The sequence below is a fragment of the Nipponia nippon genome, unplaced genomic scaffold (genome assembly GCF_047370975.1).
Source record: "Nipponia nippon isolate SJK-2023a ecotype South Korea unplaced genomic scaffold, ASM4737097v1 scaffold_7, whole genome shotgun sequence".
In the NCBI taxonomy this organism is placed as follows: domain Eukaryota; kingdom Metazoa; phylum Chordata; class Aves; order Pelecaniformes; family Threskiornithidae; genus Nipponia; species Nipponia nippon.
This window is the reverse complement of record NW_028262391.1, coordinates 32,197,025-32,216,642: the sequence shown is the minus strand read 5'-3', so window position 1 is coordinate 32,216,642 and position 19,618 is coordinate 32,197,025. Positions and strand designations below refer to the sequence as shown.

General features: G+C 45.1%; 1 protein-coding gene across 1 annotated transcript; it reads left to right on the top strand.

Moving 5' to 3' along the window:
- Positions 1-3,831: 3,831 nt before the first annotated feature.
- On the top strand, positions 3,832-17,650 carry LOC104017492 (purine nucleoside phosphorylase). The gene is made up of 6 exons (XM_009470522.2): positions 3,832-4,002; positions 7,333-7,502; positions 7,800-7,903; positions 9,308-9,483; positions 12,995-13,185; positions 14,126-17,650. The coding sequence occupies exons 1-6, from the start codon at positions 3,980-3,982 to the stop codon at positions 14,341-14,343; spliced, it is 882 nt and encodes a 293-aa protein (XP_009468797.1). The 5' UTR covers positions 3,832-3,979; the 3' UTR covers positions 14,344-17,650.
- The last annotated feature ends 1,968 nt before the right edge of the window (positions 17,651-19,618 follow it).

Genomic DNA, 19,618 nt, shown 5'->3' with positions numbered 1-19,618 from the left:
AAAGCTGGTGAGTTTTTACAGAGCTGGCATACGATTCATGAATGCTGTGTCTGCTTTCCTACTAGTGAACATCATGCAACCCTTTACATTAACTGATCTCCACCCTAAAAGCCTTTTCCCCACTGCCCTTATAGGAGGGCTATTCAGGACTGCACATTTTGGGTAGCTAGAAGCTTTTTTCTGATGTCTAGCCTAACTGGACACGCATCTCCCCAGCTCCCTGGTGCCTGTCTTGAGTTTCTGTATCTCTCCTGCCTCTATGGCAGCATTTTCAGGCTGTCATTGGAGATTGCTTAGTTTTCATTTTGCTCAGCTAACCATGACAAGCTTTTTGAATGTCTGGCTTTCTGTTCCCCTGGTAATCCCTTTTCTGTGTTCACTATGGTCAGAGGTATCTTTCCTGAAGATGTACGACGAGCAGCACAGACATCACTTCAGGCAGATCTTCCTAGAGATTTCTATTAAAATGATCTGTAGGGGAAAAATACATCTGGCATATAATTTGATTTTATTTACCTTCCTTGTGGCTAGTAACACTCCTGTGGCTGTCTAGGATAGCCAGTGTACAAACAAATGATGAGTTTTCAATTGCTGCAAAAATCCTGATTAGTTCTTAGGGTATGTTTAGTAATTTTTAAATCAAATGTGGAACAACCCGTGCTTTAGGCAATCAGCAGAAAAGCAAAATCTTTCCAGGCTTTATCCATTTCACTTTCTTCCAAAACACTGAGGCAGAAACCTGACTTTTCTAAGCATGAGAGAATCAGGAAAAAATGTCCCCCAGACAGAGATAAAGGTGAGCGCTACACCTGTGAGGGCATGGTAATGCCTGTAGGACTTTGCTGGGGGGATGCTTTCTCCTGGACAAGGCTGACTTAAGTTGTCTCCGCTGTGCAGACACTCTGTTCATCTTTCTGCAGCTCAGTGTTCTTTCCCAAAAGGGTGATGCGCAGTACATGTGAGAAGACAAGATAATTCAATGCTGTAATAACATGAGCACACGGGGAAGCGGGAGACTTACGCGAAAGCATTAATTAAATGTTTTGATGAAATGCTTGCAAAATACTTCACAACACTTCTTTAGATAGAAATTGCTGTAGGAATGTAAAGCATTGTCATAAAATTATTTCAGGTGATTGTATCTGCATCCTGTAGCAGTTGAAGTTCTAGCTACAGAAGCAGGACTTAAATGACACCCAAGTCAATAAGATCGGGATTATAGATATAATTTGCTGCAGACATTTACGTACAGAAAGAGATGACAGATTCTTTCAGGACAGATGACTGTCACTACTCTTTCTTAAGGATTATGAAATCTATTCAATAACTTATTTTTTTAGATAGATCTGCTTCAGAGCACTTGTACAGGAGCTGAAGCTTAATTAGTTTTTTTCTCTTCCTCTCTACGGTGTTATTGACGTGAATGCCCTCAATGCTCAAAATTAATTTTTTCTAGTAGGGTGAACCTTTATCTAGTACTTGTCCAGCCAATGCAGCATTACAGGTTAAAACTCAAGTAATTTTTGTTGCTGTTAAATAACAGACACTGCAGAAAGATAGATAAAATGGTCCCTTTTCGATAATCCTGTTTTCCATGTAAATCCAAACTAGGGAGGAGATTGTCTTAGATGAGAATAAATTGGGAAGAGCTCTCAGGCTGTCTGATCTCTCTTGTCTGCTTTGCAAAAAAGAATCAGATTAATGAATGTAATCAGATTAAGGCTAAACAAGGGAACATATCTGGGGGGCATCAGAACTCTGCTGATACCAAAGAACTGTATGGAAAATCAACGTTAAGGGCCTAATGTTGCTCTATCATTTAATTTAATGGGAGCACATAATGGCTTTCAAAGAAGTCCTGAGTGCTGGCAAGCAGAGCATGGATTTCCAGAGGGCAAAAAGACTTGAGGGAGCTGGGATGTGGCTCTGAGACCCTGGCTTTAGGCAGACGTTGCTTGGGGTGACAGCGACTTGCAGAGTCCTTTGGCACATTGGCTTGTGTAGGAAGGCAAGCAGTGTGGGGCTTTTTAGACACAGGGTTTGATGCATTTAAATCATCTCTGCTATCAGCTTACTGTTTTGTACGGAAAAACAATGCTGAAGGGAAAGAAGAATATACACCAAAGAGGCAGAGATAGAGGTGGCTAAGGTTCAGAAAGACAAGAATGAGAGAGAATGACAAACAGGAGGTATATCTGAAAAAGGAGAGGGAAGATGGTAAAAACAGAATGAGAAAGACGGGACAGAAGGGAAGATGATAGAGCAATATTAGGTCCTTAATGCTGATGTTCCATTGCCCCTAGCAAACTGAGAGCAGGGTGCACCATGCCAGTGCAGCAATGTACCGCTGATTCGTGAAGTGGCAGCACGCACACCCACTGATCTTTGTAGAAGAGGCATTTTAAGTTTTCTAAGAGAAAGTAAATAAGAAGTGAAAGTGTGAACATGAGAAAGAAAGGGAGAAGGTCAAGAACTTGAGGGGAAAGGGCACTTATGATTTCTGTTCAGATCCATTTTCTGTTCTTCAGTGCCAATTGTATCTCAACAAATACCTGTTATCAACAGAACTTGCTGCTACACGTGATGCCTAAATCCTGCTGGTTGTTACGGACTCACAGCCTGTGCTAGAATTGAGGGGAACGCTGTGGCTTTCCAATATGAAGCATCTCTCTCTAAAAATACCCAGGTTTTTCTGGCGGCATTTATTACCTTGTTTGACTTTGAAGTTCTCTGAGAGAGTTTCCTGGAGGAACCAAGGAGATGTTTGATGTGGAGTCTTCAAGACCAACAAGCAAACATGAATAATAATAAATACTATTAATAAGAAAACAAGTAATAAATAATATTGAGACCTGAAACTGGAGTAGCCCAATTTTCTAAGTTGCTTTTTTGTCTGGCTGATTTGTCTAGGAAGCAACAAGCTCTGATTAAGGTTTTCTCCCTTCTTGGGATATTTATAAGTTCTTTTCCCATGTGGCCTTTCTGGATCTGGTAAGCTATGAGTGCCTATTGTAGCTGTAGCCTTCCACCTGGGGCGTGTGAAGTCTCTAATTATCACCAATTTTCATATTTTTGGCATTCGATTGTCTTGGAAACATCTATGGCTCTGTTAAATGTGGTTCACATCAGTTGTTGGGATCAGATACTGTTGCACAGACAGACACATATGACAAGGTTGTTTTAAGCTTTATTTCCACATGAAACAAAGCTGAAATTAGAGGGGCGGATGGTGGGGCCCCTGATTTTTTTCCTGTGTCTTCCATAATGTAATCAGCTGAAGAGAGGTTTAGCATATCTGAAGACAGTATTTCCTTTTGAGATGGGGGACGCAATTAAATGTGAGCAAAAACACCTGGGAGGAGCTAATGGGACATCGCCCCTGTCTGCGTGGGAAGAGAATAATGTGAAAGTCTTGTGAAATATAATGATGTAAAAGTCTGGGAAAGTCTTGTTGGTTTTTGCAGTCGTAGGTGGTGCAGGTTATCTTGCAGAGTTTGCATGCTCCCAGCGAGCTCATGCCACGCTCCCAGGGGTTTGAATTGCAAAGGAGCAGGTGACTCCAGCTGCTAGCTGGTTCCCAGTTGACGCAAGAGCGTGCAAATCTATGCAGATCCATTGTCAGCTGCTCCTCTCTGGGAGGCTGCTGAAAGGTTGTGTGTGTGCGTGTGAACTTTCTAGGCTTAATCTGCATTATAAAGTGTGTGTGCATGCGTGTAAGCTTTCTGCAGAGCTCTAGAGCATATGTGTCATGGGGGGTGAGACCAGAAAAGCAGGTGTCCTGAACACGCCCCTCCTACTCGGGGATTAGAGATGCTCTGGGGAAAGCAGAGAGAAGCTGGGACACACCTCCCTGACTCACTGCCAGAGACAGCAGCAGCTTCTGCAGGTTCAGTGGGCCTCTGCTCTTTGGTCAAATAAACCCCTGCAGCTCCATTTCCAGCAACCATCCCCTTCTTTTGGTTAAGCAGAGAGGAGGAGGATGGCCTATGCTGAGGAAGACAGGTAAGGTGCTGTGAAATAGGGGATGCACAGACATCCAAGCTGGAAGGGGCTAGCAAAATTGCATTGCTTTTCCTCGCCTTGTTTCCTCTTCTTCCTACTGGGCGCTCAATAATGTCAGACAAGTGCTGTTCAGAAGTAAACATCTTATTATTGAAGAGGAATCTAGCCATCTGCCTGTGTCAGGTGCTGGCATTATGAAATATGGCAGGTGACCTTGGGCAAGGTTATGGGCCAGAAGAGGCAAATATTGTGGTATGGAGAGGCACACACTGCAAATATGTATGGCGGTATGCCCCTCTCTGAAATGTAATGCCTTATTTGTATTGGGATATGTCTGCTTTTTACATGGATTTGCTTTTAGCCAACCTAGAAGCGCAATGAGGGTGGGGGTTTTTTCATGCCATAAAAGATCTGTCGTTGGTGACAGTCCTGTGTTTTGCAACAGATGTGTTTCTTCAGTGGCTGACAGCAATCACAATAAAGGGGATTGTGTTTTCAGCTGATCCTGTGATTTAATCCAAAGCGACACTACCAAGCACTATTATTAGGTGCGCGTTGTTGGAGATGGAGTAGCTATAGGGGGCTTTGTGCTACATGTATTAATTCAGGCTGTCAAAAAGCTTGCACAGGCCTTGGGGTCATGCAGTTCCAGGCTAAATGTTGCATTTGGTGACCCACAGGTCAAACTCCCCCTCCACCCCTGCTGAGCAGGTATCTCCTTCATATTCAGAAATCACCTGTGCCTGCCGGTCCCCTTTGATGCTGTGCATCTGGAAGATTTCTGAAAACTAAATACTGCAAGCAGGGTACAGCAGATTAATTTTGGCATTGCCATGCTCTCAGCACTGGGGACAGCTCTGGTGTGTCCAAAGCCTTTGGGATGGAGAGGGCTCTGCAAGGCCCCTGCGCGCGTGCTGAAGCTCCTCTCGGGCAAGGAGAGTTACGCAGCACTGGAGTTTTACTTCTTTGGATAAAATATATTTTAACATCTTCTGTTTGGAAGGAAAACAATTGCCTCAAACTCAACACAGCTCAGTCAATCCCTATGTCTTCAGCAGACATGGAATCAGATTCATCCCACACTCCTAAATTTTCTGGGAATATGGGAATAATATCAATTTTTAAATTTATTTTGCAAGGGTTTATGTATCTTTTTTAAAAGAATAGCCAAAAAAAGGGGGATTAGTGGTCAAGTGGAAGAGCAGATCCTGATGACCTCGTTCTTTTCTCATGCCTGCCACAGGTACAACAAAAGCTTGGGTATTACATTTAAATTCTCTTGGTTCCCTCTAGTTTCTAAAGAAGGATTACAGTTATTCAACAGAGAAATTCGGGGGGAATCATTCATTAATGTATGTAAAGCACTTTTAAAGCTTTTCTCTGGGAGCAAAGGATAATATAGTCAGTCAAGTGTAGGCTTCATTAATGTCATTTTCATAGCTTTTGCTTATTTCAAGAGCTCATGGTACACTTGGAAAATTCAGCAATATGTTATGGTAAATAAACTTTCTCATTTCCAGACTTTTCCTTTGAAAAGTATTTCAGCTAAGTATGACTCTTCATTTTAATTCATACATATGGAAGTTATTTCTTCCCATTGGATCGCAGGTTTATGACATACTTGAGTTTTTTTGACAACACAGTTTGTAACTAAAACGTGTTTAATGCATCAGATGTTGGACAGGACTTACAGCAGGAGCTGGACAGCTAGGAGATGAAAAACCTCAAAAGATATCCATGCAAAAACTACCTACCTTGTCAGTATAAAGGAGTGAAAAGCATTATAGAATTGAGATCCTGCATTTGAATATCTGATACTCCAGTTTAGATGAACCAGGGGTACAGTGACAGCCAAATCCTCTTCATCAATGGTCTGAGACCTTCTGGAGTGTGGAGCACCACTTTGAAAGCTTTTCTGTATGTCCTCTAAGGCTGCAGACAGCAGAATCACAACATGACTAAGGTTTACACCTCTGGAAACAAGAGACTTGATTTAAAAAAAAAAAAAATCATGAAGCAGATGGTGACTGCTTATCAGCATCTCCAGTCAATTTTTCATCACCTTTAACCATGCAATATCTGATTCTCTCACCCCTTAATGAGCAAATTAGCTTTTCATATAGAGAACCTGCTGCCCCTACCTGTGTTGGTTCACTCTGTGACCTGGTGCTCTACGTTATACGGTCATTAATTCCACTCATCAATGGTAACAATTGAGTCGCTATCAAGAAATGCTACCAGTACCCTTGCTTTTGAAGAGAGTTTCCAATCAACTGTGATATTGACTTTCAGAAGATATCTGCGTTGTCCTATTGGAAACAGGAATATAGGATTATTCTGCTATTGCTTGTGTTTCAAAACTGTGATTAATGCATCTGATGAATACTGGAATGACAGGCTTAAAAATTGAAGTCCTCTCTCTTCCCGTGAGACACATATACAACAGGCAGCTTCTATCCCACCTTCTAGCAATGTGCCTCAGTGCTGGATAAGGCAAATTTTTTGCCAAGGTATTTGAGCAGCCCCCCTCTTAAATCAGACAGCATAAGCCCAGGAGCCCAACTTCCTGGGTTTAATTTCTGTTTTGATGTAGACTGATGGCATTGGGCCTCTTGCCTAGGACTAGACTGCAGGTGTGACCCACTGTCCACCCTTTGGGAGAGGAGAGGGTGAATGAAATCTCCATGTTTAGCCTCCTGTACTAAAACCACAAAGTATCGAGAAGGTGCATGTTTGAGATGCATTACCAGCCCCAGAAGGAAGCACTGGTAGTTGATGGCACTCAACACTTATGAAGATTGGGTTCTCTATCTCTGTAGATGATGCTTGCCCCACGTCCCAGCAGTCTACCTGTTGCAGAGGACAGTGTCTACTCCTTCATCAGCACAGCATCCCAGCCGTGCTGTACAGGTGCCCTTGGACTTCCGTCCTCTTGTATTTCCCCATCACAGGTTGGACATCCCCATGCACACACATATAGGCTGCCATTTCTCAGTTTAACTGTGCTTTTGCATTCCTTCTGTAACTCAGGGGAGACCGGAGCCTACCAGAAGCAGGAGTGGTTATGCCTAGTGACGTTTCTGTGATCTAAGTATCATTAGCCATTCTTCCATTGTAGAATGAAACCAGTAAAGAGGATTCAAATGATTTGCCTCTGGCCAGGACTAAAATATGAGAGATTAAAAGTGAAACATCTTCAATAATAGCAGTGAAGCTCCTGTTATTTTAGTCTTAATGATTTTTTTTTCCTTTGCACCTTTTCAGGACTTTTATCCTTTGAAGCTTGTTCTTTGAATGGGTTGGTAGCCTCACTGACCTGTTCTTTTGCAGAAATAGCTACGAGGTGTATAAGGAAACAGCAGATTGGTTATGCACCCATACCGTCCAGCGTCCAAAGACTGCCATCATCTGTGGATCTGGACTGGGAGGTCTGGCCGATGCATTGGATAACAAGACAGTGTTTCTATATGAGGACATCCCTCATTTCCCACGGAGCACAGGTTAGTGCGACCCAGGGCATCAGCAATGCATCCATCGGCAGCCTGCAACAGCCTTACAGTGAGATAACTCAAGTGAACGTGCACCACTTGGCATTGGTTGGCAAACCAGTCTCTCAGTGGTGAAATGTGTGTTCACAGTAAAAAAACCCTACGTATTTCTGCACTATGGTATTTATTTAACTTTCAGCTCCTGATTTCACAGTGCTTGGCCCCACTGTAATGCGTAATCATCAACTGACAATTCTCTCTAAAGTCAAAGACCTCAAGACGTGAATAAAATGACACTCTAATTTCCAGTTGCAGGGCACGTTGGCAGATTGGTGTTTGGGGAGCTGAACGGACAGCCCTGCGTGTGTATGCAGGGACGCTTCCACTGTTATGAAGGATACTCTGTCAGCACAGTGAGTTCTCCTTAAGGAAATCATTCACATAGGAGGAGATATGTTGTAAAAGATGCAAAAGTGACTGCTTGCTTTGATATCTAGCTGCAGGAGGTTAGCTCTTGCAAGGAACTTACATTGCTCTTGCAATAAATCTTGCTTAGATTGTAGATTTCTCCCCAAAAACCAAAATTGGGAGTTCAAACCGAGAGGTAGTCAGCTTCTGCTAGGTGAAGCTGGTGCTGCGCAGCCACACAAAGTGGCTAGCCCTGCTATACTTGCAGGGCAAAATAGTGTATCATACAAGGCAGATTAATTTACATGCTTTAACTCAGTTATTTTAATCTTGATTGAAATCAGCAACTAGGAAACTTTGAGTGATATTTTAATCTTCTTTTGCATTTGTATAGTTTACAGCTTTTTTTCCCCCCCCCCCCTAGAAAAACCTCCCTGGCTAGCATAACTTGGTACACTCTCCCAGTTAACATATAGAAGTATGTGAATATTTGTGTTTATATTACCTAACATGTGTTTCTAACATGCTAGAAAACACCAATAATATTTATTTACTGGCTGATAGTTTTGTGTGTTCTTTTTTATTCGGATAGCTTTGAGATTTTACTTGTGGCTGAGGTCAGTTTACATTTGGATATAAACTGCAATACTTGGCACCACACAACTTTTTATAGAATAAAACTATTTTAAATGCACTTGTTACAAAACCAGGTTTATCAAAACATGTTTGTCTATTAAAATTAACTCATTTCTTAAAGAAGTGATGGCCATAGTTAGGAAAATTTCTGCTCACAGCTTCTTTAGCACTTTAGAGGTATCAGATATCATCCTGATTCCTTCCTGACTGCTCAAAATCAAACTTCGGGTTTTCTTCTTTTTTTCCAGTTCCCAATTGTTCCTTAACTTTGGATAAGCAGGTCACTGAAATGAACTAACGTGAATAAAATGAAATTAATAAAATAATCTCTATGCTTCTGTGAAATGCATCATTGCTGTAAAAAGCTGGTTTATCAATTACACTCCAAGTCCATGTGCAGAAGTAGTTACTTCAATCAGCACAGTGGTTTGATCTCTGCAAGACCTTGGCAGTGAGGAAAAATTATCTGCATATTCTTTTTGTACCGCATTTATTTGACCTTAGTGCAACTGTAGGAAATATGGGCTTGAATTTTCATGGTATTCATTTCAAGAATATTTTTTAATATGTTTAAAAAAACATTAAAATTCTTTCAATTTAGATTAGAGAAAAACTTAAAATTGGAGAAAAATTTGTTTTGTCTCCTTGTAGCCTCATATGGACCCTTCTCTGCATCGTGTAAGCTGTCCACAAATTGCGATACTACAAATGTAGTAGTAGTAACTGTCTACGAATTGCAATACCCATTGCGTATATGCCTTTGGTTCTTGCAGGTCACCTTTCCCATCAGGGTCTTCTTTCTCCTGGGGGTGGAGGTCTTGATTGTCACAAACGCTGCTGGGGGACTGAATCCCCACTTCCAAGTGGGGGACATCATGTTCATAAGAGATCACATCAGCATGTTTGGCTTAGGAGGGCAGAATCCGCTGCGTGGACCAAACGATGAGAGGTAAGAAGGCATCGGCCCCATGTCACCAATTAATCCTTTCTTCCTCCAGCCACAGGCTAGGACTGCCAGTTGCCCCTGCTGGCAAATATTTACTGAGAGGTAGAGTTTGGCTCCAGGTACCCACGAGGGAAAAGTTAAAGCAATAGCTGTGTGTGCTGTGTCACCTGCCCTGCCTTCCCCAAGCACCTTTCCTTGGTTGGTGCTTACTCTTGTAAGCCTATAAGGAGTTTATACACAAACCTCCAGAAGGTTGTGTTTTATAAAAGTAGGCTTCTGATCCTTTTCCTGACGTGGCCAGCTGTACCGTCTGCTAAAGAGACCTGCTGCTGTCTCTTCTTGTCAGTCCCTCTCTCTGCTAGTTCGTCTTAATTGAGCAGTCTGGTGAACTCCAGCGTCTTCAGCCTGCATTTATCAACAGACGTTTCTGGTGTGATGGAACGGATATGATGGAGGCCAGGCAGTAAGCTGATAGCAGAGCAAAGAGAAAACCTCAGAATCTCCTGATAACTAACCTTGTATCCAAGTCATTAAACTGGGGTGTCTTTGTTAACATCACTTATTCACTGAAGGCATCAGTCTGTTGAGACGTGATTGTCTTTGCAGCCTCTTGAGAGACCTCTAGATCTACAAGAGTGACCTGCTGCTGGTTGAGCTGGGAAATCAGGTTTCCTGTACTAGCTGTGTAGCAGGATCCTTAACCTGTGGATGGTGCACAGAGGTGCTTGTAACACATCTTCACCCCTGGACTGCAGTTGCCACCAGACATAGAGTTGCTTTGAACAGGAGGTTGGACTAGATGACCTCTTGAGGTCCCTTCCAACTTGAACTAATCTATGATCCTAAAACCCTTCCAAGGCACCATCAGACCAGGAGGGTGGAAGGCAACCGGCACCAGCAAGGTCATAGCACTGAGAGGAGACATGCCGGATGGGCCAGTGTTTACAAAAGGAAGCCCTTTGGCTCTCAAATGGGGCTAAAAAGAGCGTGAGGACACATCCACTGGAGATTCAGGCTGTGCGAAGGAGAGCACATCAGGCCTCAGGAAAGTCAACATGGAAGCAGTAAAGATCCAGGGCTGTCAAGAGTCTTATGGCAGGAAAGAAAGAGGCTGGATTGTGATAAGGAGATAACAGTAGCAAGAATTATTTCGTAACCAAGCTGGCAGGAGAGAAGCCAGATGAAAGCCAGGTGTGTGAAGCCAGAGGACAAACAACAGAGGTGGTGAAGTAGGTGGTAGTTTATGAGCAAAGAATGAGTTTAGATAATGAGGTGGTTAAATGCATTGTTGGGTTGGTAACTTCATCTTGAAAAAAGGACATGTTTGCAGGGCAGGGAACTGGACTGTCCTGGGATCTTTCCAAAAAGAAAGTTCTGGCTGAGAATAAGGTGGTCTGCCTGGCTTCCAGTTAAAGTTAGTTCCTTCCTGATGTAATGCCAGACCTGGCTCCTGCTTCTGAAGAAATCTGAAGGGTGCTAGCAACTACCTCGGGAGAAATAAACGCTGTTCTGCGATTCAAATGGCAAAAGGACAGTACCCATCTGAAGCAGAACATCTTTACATCTTCGTAGGTATTGGTGTGGGTTGGAGGAAAGAATGATCAAAAGCACAGAAGCCACATGGAGGAGCGTTTAAAGCTCTCTGGACTTGCATAATCGCTCAGGAACAGGAGGAGAAACACCAACCAAACAATAACTGCATCTGGACAACATTCAAAGGCAGCATAGCTGTCTCATTGCCTCCCAAGAGCAGCTTCCCGATGAAGACTGCAGTGCTCTGGGAGGTGACTTTTGTACTGCTGACCAAGGCATCAAAATGGGCAAAAGGTCTTTATGAATCAGCTTTCAAAGTATTGCAGAGCTTTAGCTGAGCAAACTCCTAAAATCCAGTCCAGCTCAGCCACCAGGAAGGATTTATCTAAGCAAAACAGACTAAAACTGGAGACAATGAAGTGATGTGGAAAGGGAATATACTGCAAGAATCTGAGGACTGAATTTAATATATTAGAGATTGGCTTCTGCATTGCTGGCCATCCTTCAGAAAAGAGAAGCAATTTTCATGGTAATGAATACTTATTACCTTAGACCAGATGGGAAAGTTTGTTTTTATTTATATAACATTTTAGTGTTTATAAACATAAAATAAGCTATCTACTACCCTAAATGTTCAGCTGGAAGAACATGTAAACAAGCAGGAACTTTAGTAGCCTAGGTGAGGGACCTGGTCCACTTTTACTGAACTGAGTTGGTGAACATGGCTGGGAGTTTATTTTCCGGATTTCCTCAGCAGCAACACATCAGTCTTTGCCATCTGCTTCTGGTCTCCTTGAGTCAGTAGTAGGATTTGCTCAGTCAGAAGCAGGACTGAGCTGTTATCTTAAGACCCAAAGCAAGTAAGAGACCCAGCCTTGAAGCACAGGATGAAGGCTACCTAAAATATGGCCTTGGAACTCCAACATGTGCTGCTCTCCCCATTTCCCTGCAAGGGAGGACACCTAGAATGGCATGCAGTTGCCTAAATGTGTAGACATCTAATGCCATCTGACACTCTGCTCAGTATCCAGTACCCATTCTGTGGGGCTGACAGGTGCCATATAAGACCTACAGGATGCGTGCATGCTCTGGAGAGGCAGCTGAGGGGCAGGCAGAACCTACTAAGGCATCTCAACTGGGCAATTGGATCGCACTTCTGTCCTAGAAGAGTCTCTAAGCTTGTACTTCGTGTGATCTTGCTGTGCCAGGAACCAAATACAGAACTGGATGCTCTTTCCTGGGATGTATTTTCTGACTAGCAAGCTTTGTTCATCTGCCTTCCAAAGAAAGTCATTCCTTGAGGGCCTTCAAACTAGACAGTAAAGGGGAAAGACTCAAATCTCATGTGATTTGTCCAGTGCATCCAACTCTGTTTCTGTTTCAAGCAGGTAGGTATTAATGTGGTGACTGGACAGCCCTTGCTGTTGTGGTACAGGGCGTTCCTCTTCGTGAGCCTCGTTTAGTTGCTGTCTGCTGTGATGAGCCTTAAATGTAGTGACCGATGCTCCATCAGGCCCTGCTCAAACCTCCTCACTGGGATGACCTTTGGGACTCAGTACCACAAGGAGCCTGTCTGCAAGCTGTTGTGCAGGAGAAGCAAAGGGCAGCAGCTGTCCCATGGGCAACGTTTAAAAGTCTCCATGGGCAGTTATTGGGGAGAAAGAAAATTGACCATCAGTGCTCTCTGGAGACAGGATTCCTTGGAAGGACCGTTCCTGAAGGGTTTGCGTGGTAGGAGCATGGTGCCAGACCTTCCAACAGCCATGACCTCTGCATGCTGAGGGTCTCAGGCAATTACGTCTAGCAGGAATGTCTTGATGGCAGAAGTATCTGATGATGAGGGTGGGATGAGAAAGATTGCATCTGTGGCAGGTCTGCCCTTAACATTTCCCTTTTCTCCCAAGGGTGAGCATCACTGAACTGATGGAAGGAAGGTAGCACTAGCAATATCAACATGGCTCTGCCCTTTACTGCCTTGCAGGTTTGGAGTGAGGTTTCCCTGCATGTCAGATGCTTATGAACAAGATCTGCTCGGCCTGGCGATGGAGAGTGCACAGGAGCTGGGCTTTCTGAGCTTCATCCGAGAAGGAGTGTACTGTCTACTGGCCGGTCCCTGCTATGAAACCATTGCTGAGTGCCGCATGCTGCAGGCGCTGGGAGCAGATGCCGTAGGTAAGCTGCCTGGGCTGGTAGGGTTGGTTGGGCACATGGATTAAACAGTTAATTCTGCTCAAGGATGACTTTCTTCAGTCTTTGACTCTCTAAGTCTCCTGGGCCTAGAGAAATGAGCTCTGTGTATTTCTGCTTAGTTCTGCAGTGGCTTAGTGCAGCTCCTAGGATGGATCTGCAGAGAGTCTGTGTGCTTATGGCTGCCCAGGAGAGGGATCCCGGCACGATGCTGTGTTTATTTCCCAAACACAAATCTCCCACGCTCAGATGGCTCAACTTCAGCAGGACTGAGTGGGGCCCAATCAGAAATAAAGTCCTTTTTTCTACTATTTTTTTAAATTCTGACACTGTAAGGATTTTCACTGTGCCTCTTCCCTACAAAGCAGCCCTCAGTAAGAGTCTTGGTTGTTTAGGGATGGTAATCATGGAAATCTGCCTAACTGCATATGAAGAAGGTAAGCATTATCATCCATATCATTCCTCCAGCTTGACCCCTGCATCATTGAAGCAGCTCATGGAAGTGTGTTCATTAATATCTGCAGATTCATTGTGTGAGAAAAGGAGCTCAGCTTCCCACAAAGCCATTTTTTTTTTGCAATAGCTTTTTTAGCTGAGGAAGAGAAGAGCCAAATGACACAGCACATCAGTACTTCTCTTAGCAAGGCTGCAAGCAGTCTGACACGTCTTGGGGAGAGAGACGTAGCGCACAGGAATCAAATGTGGGTGGTTTATTGTGCTGAGCAGGGTTGTAACTGTAGCACTACAACTATTACAGCCTTACAAGTATCGCAGCCTTTAACTATTATATAGCTCAGAAACAGAGAGCTGTGGGGGAAGGAGACAAGGGCATGTGCTGAAGGTAAGATTGTGGTTTGCAGCCTTGGAGAGATCTTGTTTTGGTGTAAATCCTGACTCATCCTGGTCCTTTCCTCTCCTACCGTAGGCATGAGCACTGTCCCAGAAGTAATTGTAGCCCGGCATTGTGGCCTCCGAGTCCTTGGGATCTCCCTCATCACCAACAAAGTGGTGATGAGCTACAACAGCCAAGAGAAAGCCAACCACGAGGAAGTGCTGCGCATCTCGGTGGTCCGGGCTGAAGCCCTGCAGAAATTGGTCACGCATCTCCTTGGCAAGCTGGGGGAAAGCACAAACTCTCCGTGACCTCCAGCCATTTATCATTCATATCGGAAGGTGTGAACGCTAGCAAGTGCTGGGGGACAGCTGTTGGTGAGACTGTCCCCTTCTGCTGTCCTGATTTTGAATAGACCTTTTGATCTTTGTCCCTGTGCTTTAGCTGGTCAGGTGCAGAGGTTTGCTTTGAATTTTGCCAGAATGATCCCCTTGTTAGTAGCCAGTGACCAAAACAGCTTTCTGGCACTTACACAAACAGGGTCTGACCTCTGGCAGATTCCCAAACCCATATGTCAGCGATGAGCCCCCTGGTACCATGAGCTCCAGCTCCCGCTCGTTCTGCTGCAGAGAGTTTGATGTTTCTTGCCCATGATGCTGCCTCTCTCAGTGCAGCACCCTCCTGCCCTGAGTCTCCACTCCCCTGTTACACCGAGCCCCTATGCTGTGAGCCAGGCTGAGAGCTGGTCGCAGGGCTTGGTGCCTGCTGGGCATGCTCTGGTAGGACCTGATCTGAAGCCGGTGGAAGTCCACAAAAAGACTCTGTGTTTTGGATGGGGACCTGGATATGTAAAATGGGCTAGGCTAAAGATGAGGTCTGTCTGGAACAAGCCATGCTGCAGAGCAGACAGATTGCAGTTGATTTTACAGCTTTGAAAACCACTGCACCCCCATGCATGGGGTTGTGTTCCCATACCACCGCTGAAGGTCTCACCAGAAAGCCCTCTCTTTTTTGCTCACTTCTTGGCTCTTCATGACCAGCCGCCGAGTTCAGTAGATGTTTGCTACAATGCAGCATGCCCCCAACACCCCCTCACACCTCTCTGCTCTGTTTCCAGCCTTGAATCACTATCACCCTGCTTTACAGGGGGCAAGAGTGCAGCTCAGATACAAGAAGTGACTTGTCCATGCGCAGTGTAAAAGTGGCCGAGCTGGAAACAAGATTCAGGTCCAGCTCTGCCTGGTTTTGTTCCTTCTGTTTCTGGCTGTTTTGGAGATCAGCAGCTTGAGCCACTTGCCCTGGAGACTGGTTACCTTTTGGTGTCCCAAGACAGAGAGATCAGTTTGACCCAGTGTTTCACCCTAGCTTTGCTCTGCTGCAGTCCCTGCAGCAGACGTTGCAGCACCAATGGTTTGTGGAGTTTAGTGATGTGAAATTACAGTGGAAATTATTTTGGAACAGGTATGATACTTTTCTGACTTTCCTGTACCTCTTACGTGAAGAAATGGAGCCTAGCAGTGAGTAAAGGACAAACAGGAGAGGCCACCATGCTCTCTTTTACCAGTGTGCCAATGGTCTATCAAGGAAGGGTGACTATTCACCAGAACGGTGCATTATTCATTGTTCCCCAAAGGTCAAGCTGAGCTGTGGATGCAGCTGGATGTGAAACAGTGACTGTAATTATTAGGTAACCTTTTTCCCTTCATTTATCTTGGAGTTCTCTATAAAGCCCATCACTGTCATAGCTAAATGTTTTCAGTTGACACTGTGGTCTGAACTGAAGACACCCAACTGGTCATGGAGAGCTCCCAAATCTGCCTTCCTAAATTTAGCTGATCAATTGTTTACCATTGACGCTCGCCCTCGGTTGCAGCCTTCAGCCTTCCATGACATTTCTTCAGCTCTGGGTGCAAAAGGACATTGTGACCTGGTGAGTTTTTTCTGGATGAGTATTTGCTTGAAGCCCTTCGTGCTGCAATTACTGGTGTCAGCAGCTATATTACTAATGGTGCAGATGTTGCCACCAGGAGGAACAGAGTTGTGCTGCGCATGTCCTCTATGAAAAGGTAGCACTTCAGGCATAGGAGAGATCTTGGGGTGGCCACCCTGTCCCCTTCTCTTCCCCTGGGCAGGATTACCTGTGGTCAGTCCTGACAAACATCTGCCCAGCCTGGTCTTGAGGAGTTCTGGAGGTGGAGGATTTGTTGCCTGTGCTGAACAAGTCACTTGTTCAGCAGCTCCTGGCACTTGGAGGAGCCCTCTGAGACAGCAGCTCTTTCCATTTGGTGGGTCTGACTATCAAGACAGTGTCAGAGACCAGCTTTGGTGGTAATATGCAAAGGGAGAGACTCCAGCTCCTTCTTCCTCAAGGCTGTTGCCTTTTCAGGTCTAGCAGGAGTGAATTGCTTGTCAATGGTGGCAGCAAAAGCAGTGAAATATGAAAAGTGGCAGATGTGCAGAGCGAGAAGGAGCCACTTTTACCTGCTCCCTTTTCAGACGTGTCCCAATATGGGCTTGTTACAGGGCAGAGAGAGAGCAGATAATTTCCCCTGCCTAGAAACTGGTGCTTCACATTCATCTAATTAATACTTGGTAAATACAAAGTCTCTCAAGTGCGGGTGGAAGACAGCTGTGTAGCTAGAGAGCAGCCAGAGTAGCTAAGGCTGGGATTTCAGCAAACTCCATTAATTAATTGGAGTCAGGCTGGACTGCAATGTGAAGGGAAGCATCCAAAAAACCTGCTGTTGTGCTGGTACTTCTCAAGCCAGGCTTGAGATGAGGAGGAGCTTGGCAGCAGCACCTGCTTTCAGTAGGCTGGGCGTGCTCCTCTCTCCAGCTGTACCGGAGGCAGAGTGAGAGACCCACACCATGCACTTGTATCTGAATGCAACTTAAATATAACTTAATCTGAAAATCACCACGCAACTAAATCTTTGGCAAATTATGCCTGTTTTTAAAGAAATAGTTTCTAAATAACATTTGAGCCCTCTAACAGTTGGGGGCTCTTCTTTCTGCTGTCTAAGGTTGACTTGGATGGCTCAAACTCTGCATGAACATCCTGATTTTTGTCCCTGTAAATGATGAGAGGGGAAAATGCCTTGGACACTTTGGAACGGATCTTGCTCGTGCTTTGGGAAAGAGGGGGAAAACAATTACAAGTGGATTTGTCTGGTTTTGGAGACTCTTTTAATCCAATTCTTTTTTTTCTGCTGAGTTTCAAAAGGCTGAAATACAATGACGCAACTGGGGGAAGGCATGTGGGGAAGAAACTGGGAGGAAATAAAACCTGCTGTGATCCTGAAAACAGTGTTTTTGTTTGCTGTGCCAGTACCACTGGTTGGAAAGGAAGGAGTTGCTTAGCTCTGCCCCCTGCATCCAGCCCCCAGGCAGGAGAACAGCCCCGGGGGACCAGAGCACCGGCGCTCAAAGCTCAGGATAATCAGGACCACCATTTGACCAGCACTTTGCACAGGTATTTCTTACTGAGCCCACTGGGCTGAGGAACTCAGATGAAAAAATACCAAGAACCAAAGGACCTCAACTGACTTTTGAGCAGCTGAAAGCTATGATGGGCTGCAGTGGTATCAGCACAGCAAGTCATCTGCACCAGAAGCAGGACGTGGTTTCCTTGATGCTGCTCACCAGGCATCCTGTGGGAGATGGCGCTATGGAATCCTTCTGTTGCTGAATCCTGTGCCTTTTATTTTGTGCTCTTTGTGCTTTCTGGCAATGTCTATGGCTGAAATGAGTAGATCATAACACAACCTTGGCTTCCTTTCACTCCTGTATTCTATCCCACTTACCTACTTCTGAAATTTAGGCTATTATGGTTATAAGGATAAGGTAAAAAATGCATGAAAAATGAAAAAAAAAAAACCTAGCAAGTAGAAAAAGAGAACCCCAAGTTGCATGACTGATCCTGGCTTTTTCAGTGCTATGGTTAACAATGAGCTCAGGTGCTGCCTGGGAAGTGAATGCCAGCAGCACAGGCGCTCCCATGCTGCAGTGTCCGTGGCAGGGGGACCCCTGGAAGAGCTGTGTTAGTGTGGGGCAGAGCTGGCACAGCTCCTCCTTTACTCTTGCAGCCATGGTTTCATGAGCCGGTCTGGCCCATCCTTTGTGCCAGCCCTTTTCTTTTCCTTGCTCATCAGTCCAGAGAAAACTTTTCAGGTCCTGGGGTCCTGCTGCTTCCAGTACTCTGGAGAAGATGGAGATGTTATATTGATGCCCTCATGTGTGGTTCACATAAAAATGTGATGTCAAGAGGAGAAATCTCTGCTACAACCCTTGGCTGGACCATATCATGAGTTTTAAAGTAGAGATCTCCGCTGTTATCTGAGAAACAGCCCTGCAACCTCCCCCCAAAAAATCGGATTGTGTGATCCATTCCGTTTCCTTTGCAAGGCTCCATTTCCCAGACTTTTTCTTTTATGTGAGATTTTGCTGTTTGCACTCTTTTCTACATAAAAGTAAACCAAAAAGCTTTTAAAAAAATGTGCTATCTGTCTCAGCTCGGCAGCTGAACATATGCTTTTCCTTCAAGTTATCAAAATTCCCTTAGACGTTTCTCTTTAATGAAAACCTGCCATTGAATTAAGGGGTTTCTGCTATGGTGGGGTTATTTTTTTTCCCAAAAGCTTTAGGTCTTCACTGCAAGTATTTCATATGCTGGAAAGAATTAAACTCTTCCCTGCCAGGCTGGGAGTGGAGCAAGAGGGAGCGATGCGGTGCAGGTCATGGCAGTTGGCTGATCTCAGTTCATTGCTTTAAGCCTGACTCTGTAAGCAGTGTGATGGTCTGTTATTTCCAAAATCTCACGGCACTTTCAGAGAGGAGCTGGTTTAAGAGCCAGAACGTTGGTGAAGGCTGGGGGGGACGATCCAGCCTTTTCTCCTGAGGAGGGGACATCCTCTCCTGCCATACCCGGAGCCTGGACACCCATGCTGGGAGGTGGCTTTAAACAGAAGAACAACCACCACTTGCTTTCCTCGCCTGAAACTTCACAGCCTGCTCTCTAAAACTCTTTTTCTCAATCTTAGCAAACTCCTTCCTGGAGCAATGAGCCCTTCTTGCCCTGCCGGGTGCTTCGCAGAGGCGGCTTGAGGATTCGTTTCCCCAGGCATGGCAGGGAGCCGGTTCAGGGCACAGCCAGAGCCCAAATTTTGCTCCCAGGTGCCAACTTGGAGCAACCTTGGGTCTTCATCAGCAGAGAGGTGGGTGTCATGGAGCAGCGTGACAGTGGTGGGCTGTTGACCCAGAGCCATCACCGCCGTGGGCTGGGGCTCTGCTCCCCACAGAGCGGATGATGGACCAGTGCTGGGGACTGATGTTCCCCTGTGCCCCTTCTCACCCCAGCCTGGGCACACCTGGGGACACATCCCTAAAGCCAGTCCTGCGGAGGCAGCGAGCGTCCGCTCTCAGCCCCCAGGAAAACTTGGCTCTGCGGGGAGGGGGACAGAAAAGTAATGGGCTCTGCTGGACAAAATTATGCTCCAATAATGGGAAAAAGAAGCTTTTTTGGGACTCATCTCCATGCCAGACCCCAGGAAATATGAACTGAATTCTTGGGACGCGCTTCAGTGTCAC

Bases quoted from the DNA above. Each gene is read 5' to 3' on its own strand.
- LOC104017492 (XM_009470522.2), top strand. From the start codon at position 3,980: ATGGCCTATGCTGAGGAAGACAG. The intron at 4,003-7,332 runs GTAAGGTGCTGT...GTTCTTTTGCAG, and splicing joins GCCTATGCTGAGGAAGACAG to AAATAGCTACGAGGTGTATA. The intron at 7,904-9,307 runs GTGAGTTCTCCT...TGGTTCTTGCAG, and splicing joins AAGGATACTCTGTCAGCACA to GTCACCTTTCCCATCAGGGT.